The sequence below is a fragment of the Sinocyclocheilus anshuiensis genome, unplaced genomic scaffold (genome assembly GCF_001515605.1).
Source record: "Sinocyclocheilus anshuiensis isolate Anshui unplaced genomic scaffold, SAMN03320099.WGS_v1.1 scaffold517, whole genome shotgun sequence".
Taxonomy (NCBI): domain Eukaryota; kingdom Metazoa; phylum Chordata; class Actinopteri; order Cypriniformes; family Cyprinidae; genus Sinocyclocheilus; species Sinocyclocheilus anshuiensis.
In genome coordinates, this window is record NW_015536535.1 from 2,234,043 (window position 1) to 2,254,245 (window position 20,203).

The window sequence follows — 20,203 nt, forward strand, 5'->3', positions numbered from 1 at the left end:
ACACACTCACACACACACACACACACATACACTGATGCTAAAGTTCAACTTCCTGTCAGGGACAGGAAGAGGTAGGGTGAAGACTTAGCATCTGTAAGCAAGTCTGGCAAATTACTCAAAATTACACATATACTGAACTACCGATTTTCATGGCTGTATGTACCTGAACAGCGGAACTTTTTGCTCTTGATCTGGCCGATGCGTTTGTTAGCAAGCCGGCGGGGACTGGTGCATCGAGCTCCGCTGGTCTCAATCGGGTTGTCTTGCAGGTAGTCAGCTAACCACTTCAAATGGCAGTCACACATAAAGGGGTTCTGGGCCAAATGACTGATAAACATAAAATATTCAACAAAATTATGAATGACGGTCATAAATAAAGTGTTCAATTTCTTGAAAAACCAAATATGTTTTACTCTCAACCTACTGACCAACCTAAAATATGACTGCATGCCATTGATCATACATGGGCCTAATATTCTATACCAAGACTTTTTAAAATTCCCTCAAATATGATGATACAAGGGACCTCCTTTCAAAAATATAAAGGCAGCTATGCATTTTCATGCTTACATACATATTAATACTGTCTAAATGCAGTAATAAATAAGTAAACATGACATTATAAAGAGATGATACCCTTTGAGATGTCATTATACTAAAGTCTTTATGGGGTTTATGGGGTAACAAATGTTACTTAGTGTAACTCACAGTGTTTGGATGGCTCGGAGAGAAGAGAAGGTTCCCTTTGCGATGGTTTGGAGTTTGTTGTCATAAAGTGACAGAAGATTCAAATTCTGCAGGTCTTGGAAAGAATCTACGCGCAAACAGTTGATCTTGTTCGCATTTAGCAACCTGTTGGGATAAACATTCGTATGTGACATTTTACACAAATCTCTCAGGCAAACAGGAAAATCTATACATGAGTTGTAAATTGAGAAAGTATAAATGCCATATGCAAATAGATTAACATTTCTAGACAAACGTATGAGCGAGACATAGAAAAAAAATCCCTGCTGTCTCATTTACAGTGCCTTATAGCAGAACAATGTTGTGAATAAACAGAGGCTTTATTTTACAAAGCAGCTTTCGTATAAACAGGATTTATATGTTCCACATCTCCTGCAAAGCAATAAAACTGTGTGTGCGATGTGAGTTATTGCCACTAAACTTTTATATTTGTGAGCATACACAAATGTGTGTTTCACATGTTAGTTATTTCTGAATAATTCAAGAGTGAGAGGTAGTACAATCTTTTTATATTCACTTTCAACACAGTCTGAGCGCATGTGAGGTTGTAATGTTATGTAGTAGCTCCAAATGCTTATGGTCTTGTTAAAACCCTATAAATACTTGGATTAACAAGTATTTCCTAAACATACTCCTCACATTCACACACACATACAGCGGAAGAATGTGGTTATGTGTGCATTTATGTCCAGTTGTGCTGTCTGTCATCAGGGAAATGTGTCAGGCTTACGGTCCTATCTCCGCAAGGTGCAAAAACACACACACACACACACACACATTTGTCTTTTTCTATCATTATGTGAGCACCTATTGTTTTTACACTGAGCTAGGGATGCCAAAAGTACCTGTACCATAACTGCAGTACTAACTGGATATTAAAATAAAAATTCTTGTCTTGGTAGGATATTTATGTAAACACTTTTGGTTAGATATAAGATTTGTCTCAAAATATCAGACTATAAATGCAGCCTAATGTACTTGTCTCTGTCAAGTGTGTCATTTAAATGACAATATTGACAATAAAAAGATAAAAATGACTTCTCTTTCCTTCTTTATTACTGACTGTTAAATTGAAGCAATGCTGACTTACTGAGAAATACTGGTAAAGTTTCACAATATGGTGTTTAATAGCATATTCATTTTTGCTGTGGTATTTAAGCTGATATTGAGAATTACTGGCATTGATGTCAACTACTAAAATGTTGGTATCTTGAGCTAATGAAATTTCCCTTCACACAAACCATTTGGCATTATTAGATTTTAATTGAGTCATTATTTAGTATGTTTATTAAACCATTTTCCAATGGCTGGTCCTCAGACTTGGCAAAACCTGACCCACCCACACTCAGAGAGAAATAAATGCCCTTCCTTCATGGCATTTTCAAGCATAAATTCATAGAATGTGCATTACTCACAGTAGCTGCAATGAGAATAGTCCATCAAAAAGGCCTTTGGGAAGTTCAGTGATTTTATTCCCATATAAAACCCTGAAAGGCAGAAACACAAGGGAACATTAAATAAAAGCAAAGATTAAAGATGTTCATTACCCACCCACACACACAACCATTCATCAGAAATGATTCCTCAAACAGAGCACAAGATGCACCACCACAAATCATCCCAGTGCAACCAGTGACGAATCATATTTAAAAACAAATTAAATCATACAGACCCAGATTCATGAGGTAAAATCATCAAAAACATATGCGCAATAATCTTCTTATGATGAATATAACATCTCAATTACATATCATATTCATTACTTTATCTTAATGGTCTGTAACCCTACGCAAACTGATGTTGTCGTAAAAATGGGTGATGAATACTGGCAAATTCAGGACTAATCTGAAAGAGCCACGGAGGGCTAAACATTTCTTGGCATTTTTATTTTAGAATGAATAATGGCATTGTGTCTTTGGCTATATGCTGATATCCTACATATGTGCAGCCCACACAGAAACTTTACAGAAAGCATCAAAATTTGGAACGTCTGTCTTTCACGTTGTACTTTTGCATGTTTATACATTAAATATTTTGACTAATTAGATTATTCTTTAAGCTACTTCTCGGTTTGTAGTACACAATTCTGTTAACAGGCAGATTTCCCCCCAAAATCAGCATCTAAAGAAAAAACCGGTCTGTGCATGCATTTGAAGTATTTCATTACTGTGATGTCATGTCAGGACTTGCATGTGTGTGTTCACTTATGTTTCACATTGGATCACTCTTCTGGCTTGAAATTGTATTTTTTCAGGAGGAGAGATTTTAAATGGCTGGCTGGTGTTCCTAAGAGGCTGGTCCGAAGGGAACGAGAGAGAGGGGGAGAACTGTTCCGCCCACTAAGTTCTGGCTCATTGGAAGCCAGTCAGTAAAGTAAACCAAAAAAAATACAGAGACCAAGCAAGAAAGACATATACATCCCATCCCCCTAAAACACACAAATTTGCACACTGAAAATGCCAGGCCAAAACAAATAGCTTAATGTATTTGAGCAAGAGCTTATATTAGTGTTTCATATTCTAAGGGTTTAGCCATATACAGTATAAATTTGTCATTTGTCTTGCAATTACCATGCTTACATTTTTCTTAAACAAGTCACATCGTATGAATTCATACAAAACTGCCACCTTGTAAAATACTTACATTTCCTCATGAGGTCATGACTATTAATTTCTTTATTTATACAACTTATTTAAAGACAGAACAATCACTGGAGGTGTCTTTAAAACTGTTCATCTATTGAAATGAAAATGTCCTCTATGTTTGAATGGTGGTTATGTTGACTCAGACTCTACAGGGGTTTATCTCCTCTGTTCTCTAAAAGCTTGAATGAGTCAGATCATCAAAAATTGAGAGAATGATGGAAAGCTTAATATAACTCTTACATTCTCTTCTCACGCACACACACAAATATGCATATATATATATACTTACAGAGAATTCAAAGATCGGAGACCTTGAAAGGAGTCTGAAGCCAATTCAGTTATTTGATTATTACTCAAATCTCTAAAAAAAAACAAGACAATTAGAGAAAGATGAGGAATAAGTGTGTTTGTGTGATTATGTATGTATGTGTGCTCACATAGACACACACTCACATTCTCCGCAGCCGTTTGTAAGGTGAGAAGGCTCCTGGTGGAATAATCTTGATGGAGTTCTGCTCCAGTCGGCTGTGAACAGAGAGAATAAACCAGATCAACAAATGGAGGGAACGTGGAAGAGGGAATAATCCAGGTGAGGCTAACTGGAAAATGACGGGCATGGAGTTATTGGAAAAGTATGATAGGAGATGGGCGATGACTGATTTGGAATGCTACACCTTGGACATTAATTCTGGGTTTAGAGTCTGTTTTTGTAATACAGAAATGTAATACAATAAGAGGGGTACCAAGACAAAAGAGGGGGGAAATCAATGTGACAGGCACAAATGTAAGATTAATGTCAATATCTCTGGGATGACTTTAAAGGAGTCATATCATGCGATTTCAATTTTTCCTTTCTCTTTGGAGTGTTACAAGCTCTTGGTGCATAAAGAAGATCTGTAAAGTTGCAAAGACTAAAGTCTCAAAGCCATAACGTCTTTAGACATGTTTTTTAAAAGCTGAACTTGCATTCATTTTACATGGCTTTCTAAACATGCCGCTCTCTGCGAGACACGAGTGCAATGCTGATAGATGTCCCTCTAGAAAATGTGATAAATATGCGTTCTGTGTGAACGGCTTGGTTTCAGTTTTGACGTAAGCAACATCTTCTCCACACGGATGCTCTCGTTTTCCGCAATATATGAATGAACAACGTAGCAGCGCCGCATTTAGTGGGTTCAACTGGATAGGCTAACAAAAGCATTAAAATGCAATCAATGACACATACATCGTCATCGCATCTCGTGCGCCACTGATAGGCTGCCTGACGGCTGACGCAGACCTTAAATTCGAATGCAACGTTTTTGGATTCAAATGTGGATTTTTTTTTAAAATTCGACGAATATTCGAAATTTGATTTAATATACATGGCGTGGGTCACCTAATGGGACCGTCTCACTTTATCTTAGTAACCTCCCTCTTATCAGATACTTTCGCTTCAGTAATAATTAAATAATGAAGCCTGTTACTCACTCGGAATAAAATCAAATAATAAAAAAATTATAATAATAAAGATATTATCATGATATTTTCTCATTATTGTCACTACTGACATATTATAGTTCACAGTTGTGATGTTATTTCTTATAATTCTGACTTTGTATCTCACAAATGCGACTTTATTTGTTATTATGACTTTCTGTCTCACAATGTGATTATATCTCACAATTGCAAATGTTACTTTATTCCTTATTTTAAAAAAATTTCTCACAATCACCTATTTTTTTATTTAATGTTATTTCAATAACAGGTTTCCATATATTGACTAACTACTGTATTTCTTCAGTTGCAGTACACTGATGTTTTGAGTGTATATTTGAACAAATGCACATGCACACACAAATCGAAATAAAACCCTGAAAAGAAATTATTTTAACTGTAAAAAAAAAAAAACTGTACACGTAAGCTAATTTAATTTTCACATTTTAACAAAAATGTGATAAAAGGGTGATGTTGTATTAGTTGAATAAAAGATAAATCAACATCAACTGTAATTTTCCTACCTGCCAAGTCAAGTAATAAGAATCATAAATATATTATTCATTCAGTATTCCAGCATTCAACATATAGCAATGCTTATTTTCTTGCTGTCTCTCTCTATATATCTGTTCTTCTCTTTGACAGTAAATATGTCATAAATCAGATAAGCTCTCCAAAGTTGTCAGAGCATGAAAATCGGGCTCCCTTATAGGTGGACGAACACACACATACACACACATTTCATTCAACCGGAGCCAAATGAGATAATCTGACTCATCTGCCAAAGCCCTGCATGCGGCTTTCAGAGGAAGAAAAATGAAGGGATGACAGACAGAGAAAGAAGGGAAGAAAAAAGATAGACAATGACCCTGGCAGTGAGAGGCACAGCAGTTTAAAAAAGATGTGGCGTCTCAATCCAGGCCCCGTTGGCAGAGCGCTGGCCCACAGAAGAGATGCCATTGATAAAATAAATCCATTTCCACACTGCATTAAAGTGCATGACTTCAGCATGGCCTCCGTAGTTAAAATACTTGATACAGATACAACCCTGACTGTGTATATGTGTTTGTGGAATGTGGAAGCTACATCTGTCAAAAAGGAGGCAGACATCAGACTGGTGCCAAACAAATCCACCATTACACTCAACCAAATACAAGACTGAAAAAGACATACTGTATAAACATAGTCTTGTTGGTGACAGCTCTATGTACATGAGTGTGTGTGTGTGTTTCTAACCTAACTATTCCTTTATGGATACTCTCAAATGGAAAATGATCCAGAAACAGATTAAAATATTTTCATTAAATAATCTAAAAGTTATTAATATTAATAAAACAAAGAAAATTATAATAATATAATATAATATATATGTGACCCTGGAGCACAAAACCAGTCTTAAGTCGCTGGGGGGTGATAAATATGCGTTCTGTGTGAACGGCTTGGTTTCAGTTTTGACGTAAGCAACATCTTCTCCACACTGATGTGACTCCACACATGTCAAATGCAGAAATGTTAATCCATGCGTTTATGACCTCAAGGATAAATATTATATTATATTATATTATATATAAGTATTTTAGTGGTACAATTTAATTAGTGTATTGTGATCATATTTAGTACAATCTACGAGCAATAGAAGCATATGGGAATGTGTGTGTGTGTGTGTGTGTTTACCTACTTATCCATATTTTAGGGACAAATTTGTACCCAGAAAAGAGCTAAATTAGACAAAATATCCCAAAATAAAATAATAATAATAATAATTGGATTTCTAAAAAAAAACTGTTTACGTTTATAACTAGTTGTATTAAAAACAATAAAAGTCAATGTAATGTTCCCATTTAGATAGCTAAATAAATGTCTGGGTGAGTGTGATGTGTTGTGTGTCTGCTCCTCACTCACATTTCAGTGATGGTTTCTGGCAGGCTGGTGGGTATTTCAGTCAGTCCTTTCCCCCGGCAGTCCACTATGTTATTACTGCAGGTGCACAGCTCAGGACACTGCAGCACACTACAGGACGAGTGTGACTGGGGCCCTAAAACAGACATACAGAGAGATGACAGGGATGCAGGGGGATATGCTACACAAAGGAAGGTTGAGTTTGAAGGCTGAATTAAATTTAAAACAACAACAACAAAACTTTCTCAAGCAAAAAAGTTGTGGACTGCATATTGCAACTAAATGCAATTTGAAGTAAAAAAAACTTTTTGCCCATGTTATTTCAGCACAGATAACTTGCCTTCACTGAAGTCTTGAAAGCATGAGAAAAGAAAGAGAACAGCCGAAAAATTGACAGAATATGAAAGCTTTGACAACACAAAACAGCAAATCCATGTATGTATTCTCTATATACTCACAGGCTCTTATCTCCTGTAAACAAACCATACAAATAAAACACACACAAACTTACCTGTACACATAAACTCTTTCTTCTGAACCTCAGCAATGTTGTGGCCCCTCAGAGAGGGCGGAGCCATACACTGTGTGTAGAGGCCAAGGCGGGGCCTCTGTCTCAGCCAATCAGAGAGCCAGGCCACATGGCAATCACATAGCAGACTATTTGAGTGCAGACGACTAGAGAGATGGAGAGTCAGAGAGAAAGAGTCATTGGAAGGTCCAGTGGCAGTCTAAGCTGGTATATCGACAACAACCTGTGTCCATGTGTGTGAGAGAGTATTATCAACTTTACATCTGACAATTTCTTGTTCATTAATTACCGACATTTACTTGCAGACAACAAGCAAACACACACACACAATGATTTCTCTGTTGACTCTGGTGTTTCTGTGTGGTCAGCAGCTTTAGGAGTCCTTCCCTTAACAAGAATAATGTTAAAACTAAATATAAAGCATAATTTAGTTGTAACTGGCTTTGAAAATCTGAAGTAACAAGCCAATGATCTTTTCCAACATGACATGACAGTAGAGCATGTGTTCAGAGAGATAGAGGACAGAGTTTATTTTGTGGGGTATTTTGTCATGGCAGAAATCATCACAGTGACTTATGACCAACTTCACGTTGAGCTAGAACGAACTGAAATGGACTGCTCTTTTTTATCTCTCTCCACAATTCTTTCTTTCCCAATGGGCCTTGCAAAGGCTTTTGTATAGGTTGGGTCAAGAATGAGAACGACGAAAATCATTTTAGTCCAATGAAATGCAGAAGAACATTCAAACCACTTCGAGTTTTACAATGCTCTCGTGTTATTTTATCAACTTGCTGAAACAGAAACAGAATGTGATCAATATATTGAACATATTAAAATACCTTTTTTTTTACTTTATTTTTTTCCTAATGTATTTTTTTATCAGAAAGATAAGACACCTTGTCACTGAATTGCTACATGATTTTTAACATGTTTATTCAACTGGATAAAAAACAATTTGGGATGTTTATTTTTTGTTTTACATTTAACGTTTACGTTTAACTTTTTGTAAAAAAATACCCCTATTGAACTCCTACCTATGAGCATTTGTTTTTCCCCATGGAAATAAAAGGGTAACTATCGTAACAATTTTGTTTTAGTATTATTCATATACTATTATAACAACTATTAATATTTTGAACAATCTTTTACTTTAATATTTTCATAATTTTGTTATGTGCTTTTGTATGCTTTTTATCTAATATTTATATTTTATTTTATTTTAGCTTTATTTCAGTCAGCAAAAATGCTTTTTGATACCTTTAGTTTTAGTTACAACAATACTGTATTGTAAGTATAAGTATAAGTATAGGTTTCATGGTCTTAACGGTCCTTCCCATCTTGGCATTCACTGGCTTTCTTTCCATCATCTATTGCTGATGTTTAGGTAACAAGGACCAGAATACCGATATAGCAATTACCTACTTTAGCTCATCACGTAAATGGGATTAAATCATGATCACACACAAAGGACTCCAATCTACAAAATGTATGCTAATGAAACATACATATTAATGTGGTTATTACACCCTATTACCTCCTAATCACACTTATTAAGGGCCAGCATGATAAGTGCTGGATAACATGCCAACAGCAGTCTGAAGAACTGGTTTAATGCAATGTGTGTGTGTGTGTGTGTGTGCGTGTGTGTGTGTGTTTGTGTGTGTGTGTGTGTGATACTCACAATGTCCTAAGCTTGGGCATGTGGTTAAAACTGGCCACTGACAAACGAGAGATATTGTTGTTGTTCAGTGTGCTGTGAAACAAAGACAGAGAAAGATAATCAGTTCATAGACCTTTTTAGAACAATAAGGAGGAATATTTCACTAATGGAAAGTGAATGGTTACCACAGCTGCCCCTGGTACCCATATACTAGGGCTGTGCAAATAATCGAATGCAATTTTCATGCGTATCTTATCAGTAAAGCCGGTTCTGTGATTAGTAGTAAATCTCCAGCACATGCTTTCAGATGGAGCAGCATTTACTACACAGAGCCGTAGTTCACTGACAAGCTACACAAAATCGTGTTCAAAATAGCAGGCGTGCACGTGCTGGAGATTTACTACTAATCACAGAACCGGCTTTACTGATAAGACACGCATGAAAATCGCATTCGATTATTTGCACAGCCCTACCATATACTTTCATTGTATAAAAAAGATCATCTTAGACATTCTGCTAAATAACTCCTTTTGTGTTCTGTATGAAAAAAATATTTGGTATAGTTTGGGAGTGAGTAAATGATAACAGAATTTTGGGTGAATTATCCTTTTAATGTTTTCCTATTACAATATTTCATACATAAACTTATAGAACTGTTTTTTTTCCAGTATATCAATATGCCTTCATGCATGCATGTGGTTATGTGCAAGGAACCACTTTATAGATGCACATCTGATATTTAATACAGCTCATAAATTCTTTTCTGTCCATTTGTCACAAAGCATCAAAATAATCCTAGTAAAATAATCTGACACAATCCCATTTATCTGTCTTGATTCCATTCTCTCTAACAGGATTATTCCACTAATCCAACTTTTAAAAGCAGATATGCATTTTATACAATCATTCAACACTCGGCAGGCATGATCTGACAGCCAAACACAGCATGTCACCTACAGAGAAATCCATACCAATTTAACATGAATATACAGTTTTCTAATCTCAATTTCAATCTAAAAATCAAACAAAGTTTTTGGAACAGTCCCAAAACCTGTGTGGCCCAGCTTTGACCCAAGTCTAGTAAAACCGTGATATCTAAAAAGATCTCTGCAGTGGCTTTAATTCAACAGAATACAATCACACAAGTTCACACACACACATGCAGTGCACTTACAGTACTTCTAGGTCCCGCAGAGCTCTGAACGCTCCGTCTTCAATGCAGGAAATCTGATTATAGTCCAGCTGCCTGAGAAAGAAAAAACAGAGAGAAAACGTTTGAAGATGATGATGTCGGTTCTTCTGCTTGGTGTTCAATGAATATGGTAATAGAGTAATACACTCTCATAAACACTACTGATCCTTACTTAAAAAAAAACACATACATCCTTCGCTCTCCTGTCCTTCAATCTGTTTTTTTTCTCTCACTCATTTTGTTGTCAGTCTTTCTCCCCTCATCACTGTTCTTCACTTTCCAGCCTTTCTTCTCACTCTGTCTGCTGTGCTCTCCTCCACTATTGTCTACCTGCACTGCCCACTCCTCCTATATATGTGTGTGTGTGTGTGTGTGTGATGGTCAGTTTGCCTGGGCATCTCATTAAAGCACACAATCATTAATTCAAAGCTCTCTCTCTCTCTCTCTCTCTCTCTCTCTATTTCACACAAAGATACAGAAGACTCACAGGTTTTTGATCTCAGTAGCTCCTCTGAATGCTTTTCTGGGAATCCCTTGGATTTGATTTTCACTCAGGTCACTGGTAAATAAAGAGAAAGAACATTAACAATCATAAGCAGTTATGAAGACAGATACTAATATGTAGATCTCTTTAAAGCATGTGTACACTGAATTGTTTTCCTTCGCTATTGTTGTGTACAATAAAAGCAAAGGCACACTGAGACCTCAACCTTCAGACTTTTAAATAAACATTTTAGTTTACCCAAAAATGAAAATTCTGTCATCATTTACTTATCCTCATGTCATTTCATAACTGTTTGACTTTCTGTCTTCTTTGCAACACAGAAGGAGAAATGTGTGAGTGAAGCAGATGTGAAGAATGTTCTGGTCTCTGTTTGCATGCCATAACAATAAATGGGGAGCTTTCAATCATCAAAAATTACATTAAAGTATCACAAAAGTGGTTCATATGACTTGTGTGCAGTAAGTCTTCCGAAGCAATATGAAATTTAAGTTGATAAATCAAACTGATTAAATCAATTCAATGGATCCATTCAGTGTTTCTCAGCCGTTTTGACTGTAAGACCCCCCTTTGTCAATATTCAAAGGCCCTTTTGTATCTAAAATGTATCTCTGGTAATTCTGTTGTAATGCAAATAAATAATAAATAAAAATATGTAAATAAATATAAAATATAATGTCAGTTCAGTGTTTCCCACAGGATTTTGTGAGACTGTGATGGGTGGACCTCGGTATGCTTAGTTCATTTGACGAACAATTTGCCAAAGCAATGGCAGGAAACACAACGTTAAAGACCTTTAATGTTAAAATGATGAGTATAAATATGTTTTTCAGTTTATTATGAAACTGTGGTGGGCCACCACAGTCTAGTTAATGAATGGAAAACACAGCAGTTGAATGTTATACAATTTTATATTAATTGTTTTTTAGTATTTTAATGAAGATTGTTAATATAACAATATAAATATAAGGGCCCCTGTAAAAGATGTGGGTCATTTTTAGAATACTTTTATGGTGCTTTTGTATTATTTTTATTTTATTATTATTTAACTCGTAGCTCCAATCTTTATAGAAAATAGTAATGCGGAACTTTTTCAAAATGTCTTTTTTTGTGTTCTACATGAACGAAAGTCATGCAGCTTTAGAGTAACAGAGGGTGAGTAAATAATGACAAAATGTCTGTCTGACAGAAGAGGCAAAGACTGATTATTTCACCATATGACAAAATAAATGCTTTATGAATCCTGAAATTCACAAAACACAAAAACAAAAATCAAGCCCTCCTGCAGCTTTAGATAAATGGTCAATATAAAAAATAAGACAGAGAAGACAGTGTACGAGAGAAAAATAAAGGGATGATATAATTAATCACTTCACCAGTGTGAAATCTACACATAACTAATAGCCTTGTGTTCAAATAAGACATAAAAAGAACACAATCACACATAGTATTCAACATTCATCGACATCTGCAGATACTGTCAGCGGGAAAAAAAATAAACAACAGAAGAAAAAAAAAGCAGGAAGGAAAACAAGAACAAAATGAGAACAGAATGAAATATCACCTTTTTCAAATATAACAGCTAAAAAGATGCAATCCCACACACTATCACAATCCTTGCTAAATATTGAAGTTTATTTACAAAAGCAACGTTTATCAGCTGAATATAACAAAATATAAAACAGCTGAAAGAAGGGTTTCACTTTATTTTGATGGTCAGTAGAGTACTAGTAGACTGGTAGGGTTAGGGTTAGGGTTAGAATAAGTTGACATGTACTTGCAAAGTTACTTATAGTCAGTAGAATGTCTGTTGGGAGATCATCACAATAAAGAGTTGGCAGATATTAAGCAGACAGTCTACTAATACTACTAATAGTTAGTTGACATGTAGGTGCAAAGTTACTTATTGTCAACAGAATGCTTAAAAGGGACCATCAAAATAAAGTATTACTGAAAGAAGAACACAACAAATATGCACACACCAAACTTTAATGAACATAGTTATGATGAGACTAAACAAACATTTCTAACTGAAGCCCCAGGTTCTTTAGGCATCAGAGCAGACATTTAAACAGCCTGGGTAAGTCTTCAGCGCTCTTTAAAAATGTCATCCTGACATGACCTGAGCGTGAACTGAATGGGAATCGTCTTTAATCAGGTTCATCTGTGCCTGTACAGGACACCTACACTGATCTGTGCGCACATTTATGAGATCAAACGTACTTCTGGATTACAGCACAAACATTCCAGCTGTCACCCATATGACAGTGAGACGAATTCAGGCACAGACAAACTATTTAAATCAAATTAAACAATTAAAAAAACCTGTTCCCAGTGCTACAGGGTGACTAACATTGAATGAAGCACCCCACACACGCACAAAGACATGGTGGGAGGTGGGCTAGACAACTAGGGAGGCTCACACACACACACACACACACACACAACTTCTGTGGCAGCATAGAGTGGAACACCCAGGAGAGCATCAAGAACAGAAAAAGAAAAAGAGAACAAAAGAGAGAAAAAGAGGGTTGAATGATGACCCCTGAGCACCTTTAAAGGAAGTGCTTCACTCGCTCTCTTTCTCTTTTCAATAAATGAACAAAAACTAACAGAAGCTTAATCCCTGCTTTCATCCCACTCTCTGTCCTTCACTTGCTGTCACTTTCACTCTTTCTTTTCTCCTGCTGTGGAGAAAAAAAAACTCATATAAAACCATAAAACACTGAGAGAAGTTAAAATAATCTAATCTAATCAATGTGTCTCTTTCTCTCTGTTATCATACAGTGTGAATGAATATAATGAAGAGCTATGAAGAGCCCACCTGTAATAATTAACATCAATTAACTAACTTCTTTCAATGAATGTCATAATAGCCACGACCAAAATGCCAGATTTGTTCTTTTTCAGGGCTCACATGATCAGATTTTAAGTCCCAGTCACGTGATCAAATCTCCATTCAGCAGTTCCCAAAGGTTGACCTTTTCACCTTTGGAGTGTGCATGTGTGCGGGTTCCTGTGTGTGCGTCTCCGTAGGGGTGACTTTAATGAAGTGTCTTCCCTCACGCAAAGCAGACTCTCAAAGACAACCCTCTCATTTATAGACGTACACCCGCACACACATACACACACAGCATGGGACCCTTACAGATCATGAATAGCCGGTTTAGCTAGCCAGATCTGTCAGTCAAATTCCTCACCTGTCAATCATAATGGGAGACAGACACTCAGTCTCCAAAAACTAGACACTGACCGTAAGAGATCAGCACTGTCTGTCTGTGTGTGTGTGTGTGTGTGTGTGTGTGTGTGGGTGTGGGTGTGTGTGTGTATGCGGCAAGGTCAGAGACAGAGATAGATTGTCTGTCTGTCGAGAGCTCTATTCATCGATTCATTCATTCACGTCATTTTCATGAGTGGCACATGACAGCACCAATCACAGAGCAGCAGGATTTAAATGAAAATGCCAGGGAGACAGACAAGTATTTATAATATCAAAAATATTCACTCAAACACACACACACTTGTCTGCATGTAACCGCACTGATGGATTTAATCTTCATCCACTAGGGGGCAGTACAATCTTACCAGCATGGACAACCATGCACGGCATACACAACATATTACACTAAACCTTTTTGTTTAGGTTTACTTATGTCTATTAACCTTGTAGAGGTAATACAGATGCCAATGACTCAGAAATATATTAATATTCAACACAATTGTTAAATATTAATTAAAATACTATTAAATTATAAAAAATGACAGAAGGGTAATTCAATTAAATCCTGTCAGTGATTTACTATATATTTTGATTCAAAATCAAAGCTGGTGGGGGAAACATTATAAAACATATTATATATTTGGCAGATGAATTTTAATAATGCAGTGTGACTTTTGCCCTGTATTCGTAACTGATTTGCTCCATCCACTATTAAGTTCCGTCCACTCCCGACTAGGGCCGTCGTCGGGGGATGGGAAACCAAGAATGTTGTCCCGAGCCCTGTGACGAGGGGGGCCCACTAAAGTGCACTATGCTATAGCCTTCTTATTGGAAAAGGGGGCCCACCGATTAACATTTTGTCCTGTGCCCCGAGACTTTGTAACCGATTGGCAAAGCACTCTGCTTGGTCTTAAAGTTGCTGTTTTACATGGATGCTTGCCTTTTTTCCATTGCACTGTGGTTAAGCAAAACAACACTTTTCTAAAATGAAAATTTGTTTTTATCCTAATAAGTCTGTGGTGGAATAAACCTAGAAATTCTACAAAAATGAGTCTATATTACCACATAGTGCTCAAAAAAGAAGGAAGGAAAGAGAGGGAAAAGTAAACTGATAGGTTGGAATTAGGAAAGTGAGAGGGAGAACAGACAGACGGCGATGCTATCACATCCTTGAGCCTTTGATAGCAAACGTTACATTACCGCCAGTATGACGAACCAGAAACAACACTATCTCACCAAATGACACGATAAGCACACAAACATCAGAGCTGGAAGTGTTTGGATTTGCTTGGACAGCATCGGAAATGGTTATTTCACTCAGACGGCGTGTGTAAAGATTTTAAATTTGAGCCAGGGTGAAATAGACTCTCACTGCCAATGCGTGTCTGCTCGGTATGACTGCAAGTTGATTAATTCTGCATTTGTACACCATTTTTCAAGTCTTGTACTTTTCTTTCTTCACATTCTGGTTGTTTTTTCATTCCTTATCAGGTTAACTTTAGTTATAGTGTATACACATACATAAAGAGCATTGATTAATCGCCTGATTTTTGGCAATTTTGAGTTATTGAAATTGGATGATACTCTTTCTCTTTTTGCAGTTTTCTTGTGCCAGTTCCAATTTTCAAACAGAATTTTGAGTAAATATTATGTCAAATTTTAATTTGGAATGAAGATTTTGCAAATGTACAATATAGATCTTATTTTGAACATGCATGTTTCATTGTTTGTTTGTTTTTTGTTAGTTTTTGACCTTATAATGTTTCATGAAAATGTCAGAATGGATCTGCTGATGAGAATGACATTCTTCTCCAGACTTAGTCCACCTAAACTTTGTCCCTCTAAAATTGACTGCATTCATTTTTGAGTGCAACATCCTCTTCTCAAATTCTATTCAACAACTAATGAGTTTTGCAATAATCTGTAACACTTGGAGGTATGTCACAGTATGGACTAAAAGATTTGTCGCTACTTCTGTTTCATTGTGACTTTAATATAATTTGTCATTTGTGAGTTTGTTTCAACATTATATATGGTAGACTGGCTCCACTGACAGCTGAGACACATTGATAAAAACACTGGAAATGGATTAGTACTCTCTGAGCGTGAATATGTGGTTCACACTTTCTCTCTCTCTCTTTAACATCCAGTGGTGTTGGGGAGACCACCTGTCATCCATGAAAATGTCCTGCGCACACACACACATATTAGCAGATGTTAGCGGGATCTGTGAAGAAATGAGCGCTGATCATTTGCTTTCCCCTGAGAGGCTCATTAGTGAGGTGTTTATGAACTGGAGGCATTCAGCACTCATCTTGTAAGCCTGGCTCTTGGGGCACAGACTGCCCTCCTTCTCATACACACAGACACACACAAATGCAGACTGAAATATTGGTGAGTTTGGAATTCACCCGTCATATAAACTGTTTAAGTTCTAGTCAAAAAAAATTAAGATTGTACTAAACGTTTGGAAAGCAAACCCAGGTTATATAATGAATTTGATGGTAAAATGACAAGTCATGGAATCAGTGATTGTAGCTAGATTCATTGTTTCCTGGAAAAAAGAGATATGAGTTAGGGCTGGGCAATATCAGTGGGATATCAATGAGATGAAAAAGCACATACCCTTAAAAATTTAAACAAAGAACATAATATTGTAGAATATATATTTTTTTAATTCTGTATGAAGACTACAACACATTTTCTAAAAAAAAAAAACTAGAGGAGCATCAAAAAAGTCACTTTTGAAGTCCCTTTACTTAAACATCATTCCCTCACAGAAGAAAACATGTTGCTCTGGTATTTCTGAAATGCCAAAGTGATCATTAAAATGAATGGCTACTATTACTCTGAATAACTTTTTCTTGCACACTTTTGTTCCCTCTGCCGCTGACCACAAATGTGAAGTTTGTCACAGTGTTTTGTCTTCACAATCTAAACTGAAAGTAATTTATTACGTTTATTTTATATTAGTAGTATATTAATTTATTAATAGAGCCACTGCAGCTACTTTTCCAGTGGCAATGTCATTTCCTTTTCCAGAATTGATCATTTTGGGTTCTTAAACAGATGGAATACAAATGCTGCTTTATTTATTTTGTGTTTTTCTGAGTTATATGGTGCAAATTTAAAATTTACATTTTTTATCTTGGATGCTGCTTTATTTATTTTTTGTTTTTCTGAGTTATATGGTGCAAATTTAAAATTTAAATTTTTTATCTTGGATGCTGCTTTATTTATTTTTTGTTTTTCTGAGTTATATGGTGCAAATTTAAAATTTAAAATTTTAATCTTGGATGCTATTAAAGCAAAGTAGATTAAAGAGTCTATTGCAAAAATTCAAATAAAAATGTACTTAAATAATCAAGGCTTGTACGTATATATAATTAAATTATAAATTAAATTATTAGAATTTATATCTAGCAATGTAATAACATAATAAAAAAACATTAATTTTTTTGCCCTTAACACTCTCATACTCGCAAGTCATTGAGGAGAAACTAATCTGATAACACACTCTTTAAGGCAAAGAAAAACATTCATGTTGAACAATCATGAAAAGATTGTGCCATCCAGCCTTACACTGAGTTCAGGGTCAAAAAGTCAGAGAGACTTCAGTGTGTGTGTGTTTATGTGAGAGAGCAGGATTTAATTGTGCCAGTGTGGGTGCACACAGACAACCACCAACTTTCCCACAACCACTTGTTTTCTCTCCGTCTGTGTCTCCCTGTGTGCCATTCTCTCTGACTCGTTCTCTTTCTGTCTCTGTCGGTCTATCTGTTGCTCTTTCTCTCTCTTTAAGACACACAGATCGAAACAATTGAGACAAAGAAACACTCGAAGATGAAAGACAGGAGATAGTAACTCTATTTCCCCTCTCTCCTCTCTCTCTCTAAATCTTTTCAAGATGTTTTGAGTCTCGTAGCTATTTGCCGTAGATTCCAGCAGACAGTATATGTGTGTGTGTGTGTGTGTGTGTGAGTCAAACTGAAATATTCCTGTTCAAATACAGATGAGGACACACACACACACAGAGTTAAGCCCACATTTCTTCAGTGGGTCACTTTAAGGATGTGTCTGTCAGAGCTGTTGATTTTGGAGCTTTAATTAAGCTTCAGTTTCTCAAACACACACGACGAGTTAGCAGATGAGTCCAAATTCAGCTTCTCTGTAATCTACAATTACAAAATACAGATACAAATCTCAGTGAACAGAAAGAGAGTAAGAGGGAGACGGTGTGGTTTTCTAGTCACACTCAATCTGCCAGTGGGAATTACATACAGCCGTCGAGGATTTCCTTCTGTAATTTACTGCTTAACGATCACCACAGTTTGTGTGTGCGTTTGTACGAGTACGTGTGCGCCTCACATTTGTAATAACAGGTTGCGAGTCAGCCTTACTAGAAGTTTCCCTCGGCTTAACCACCATGAACCAATCAATAAAACTCGGCCCAGAGCAGCTGTTAAGATGTCAGCTTTACATATCTGATTACATTTCATATGAAACACAGTCAACATTATCATCTCCCTCTCTCTGTGTGACCTTTCCCATAGTTCCACTCTCATACGAATTCATCAGGAACAAATAATCATGGTTGAAGGGAGATTTTGTTTGAAGGCTAATGGAAGGTTCTATTAACGCCTGACCAAGCCATAAAGCATAGCAGAAGAGTCCCGCGCAGTATTCCTTATGTCTAAACCGCATATACACACTTCGGGGGATCGTAAAGACACTGATTTACTGCCTCATTTGAATGTATTCAATGACTTTAGTACACTTCGCAGTGTTTTATATTTTTGAAATACGCTTTCTCTCAGTGATGCTCATTTTTCCTGCCTGCTTTGTGGTTGAAATTCTTGTCATGGGATTTTCTTATTGCAATTTCAGATGCTCGCACACACATGCAGGAGGTTACGTATGTCTGTATTAAGGCCAAGACAAACATACAAATAAAATGTAGAGATGCAAACTGTGTGTCAAAGTCAGAAAGTCTTGCAGGAAAAACTGTCTTTTAACTCGTGCAATGTAAGAAATGCATTACAATGTAATTACAATGTAATAAATAAATATGATATTTATTCTCTCTCTGTATATACAAATAACTATAACCGTCAAAAAGTCAGAAGTCATAATCAAAACCTTTAACCAAAGTTGTCCTAAAACCTAAAACCAAAATGCGTTTTTGTCTTAGGACAACTTTGATTACATTTTTTGATCCACTTCAAATGCTGACTACTGTATATAAAAATATATATATACATGCAGGTACATGCTGTTAAAACATTTGAATATGAGATTCAAACTAGTCAAATTTTGGTAAATGTATTAAAATGTAATAACAATTTAATAATATGCTAATTTGCTATATACCATTGTACTGATTGATTACCATATTTATTTACAATGATGTTTATGCCAAAGAATAGCATACTTTATATAATACAATGATACTTAAAAAAAAATAAAACATGGCATTTCTATGGAACATTTACCAAACAAACATGGTAAATGCTGGCACTGTTATGTTAAAACATATCTGAGCATGTACAGACACACACACTAAAGATGCAGGTCAGACATTTTAAATTATAATAACAAACTCCAACAGAGAAACCTGTAGACTGTGGGATTAAATTACCATAAACTACGCAAGTGTAACTGTTTGATTGTCTTTGAATGATAATGTTCCACTCCATAATTCATACAATTTCAAAAGAGGAATGTAAATGTCCCAATGCAAACACATATGCATAATTACACACTCACACAAACACACACTAACTCGCTTCCATGGAAAATCCCCTGAATTCACAACATTTAAAGTTAAAACCATGAAAACTCACACGTAAGTGTGTTTGCTTTCATCAGTGCAACATGGAGGAACACACACACACACACACACACACACACACACTTCAGTCATGGCAGGAGGTTTATTAGAGTCAATGCTATTGATGTGAATGAAGTCATTAAGAGATCAATTATTCACGCCTCATTTGATTCCTATGGACCACCGTACTCCCCGAAAACATGTTTCCATGACAGCAAGAAAGCACAAAGACAGGAATTCAATATATACTCCAACCAAAACACACAAACATTCACACATAGTTGCATGTGGCTAATAACGCATCCATATAAGCAAACACACACATAGACACAAACACTGTTTTTTCCTCCACATGAACCTGTTCAGATAGCCACACTTTTTTCATTTTTGCAGAAACAAATGTTAAAACAAAAAGATGTTTGTGTTTGTTTAAATTATACATGAGACTTGGAAGTTACAAAACATCTGTTTTACAATACAGTGTGTACTAGTGTGTGTACATA

The 20,203-nt window shown here is 36.1% G+C and overlaps 1 protein-coding gene across 1 annotated transcript in view; it reads right to left on the reverse strand.

Moving 5' to 3' along the window:
- Positions 1–20,203, reverse strand: part of LOC107695646 (slit homolog 2 protein-like) — an 83,899-nt gene that overhangs the window by 23,201 nt on the left and 40,495 nt on the right. The window contains 10 exon segments of the mRNA XM_016495658.1: positions 164–327; positions 709–852; positions 2,163–2,234; positions 3,682–3,753; positions 3,846–3,917; positions 6,771–6,903; positions 7,279–7,442; positions 8,978–9,049; positions 10,131–10,202; positions 10,636–10,707. Coding sequence (XP_016351144.1) covers positions 164–327; positions 709–852; positions 2,163–2,234; positions 3,682–3,753; positions 3,846–3,917; positions 6,771–6,903; positions 7,279–7,442; positions 8,978–9,049; positions 10,131–10,202; positions 10,636–10,707 — 1,037 coding nt within the window.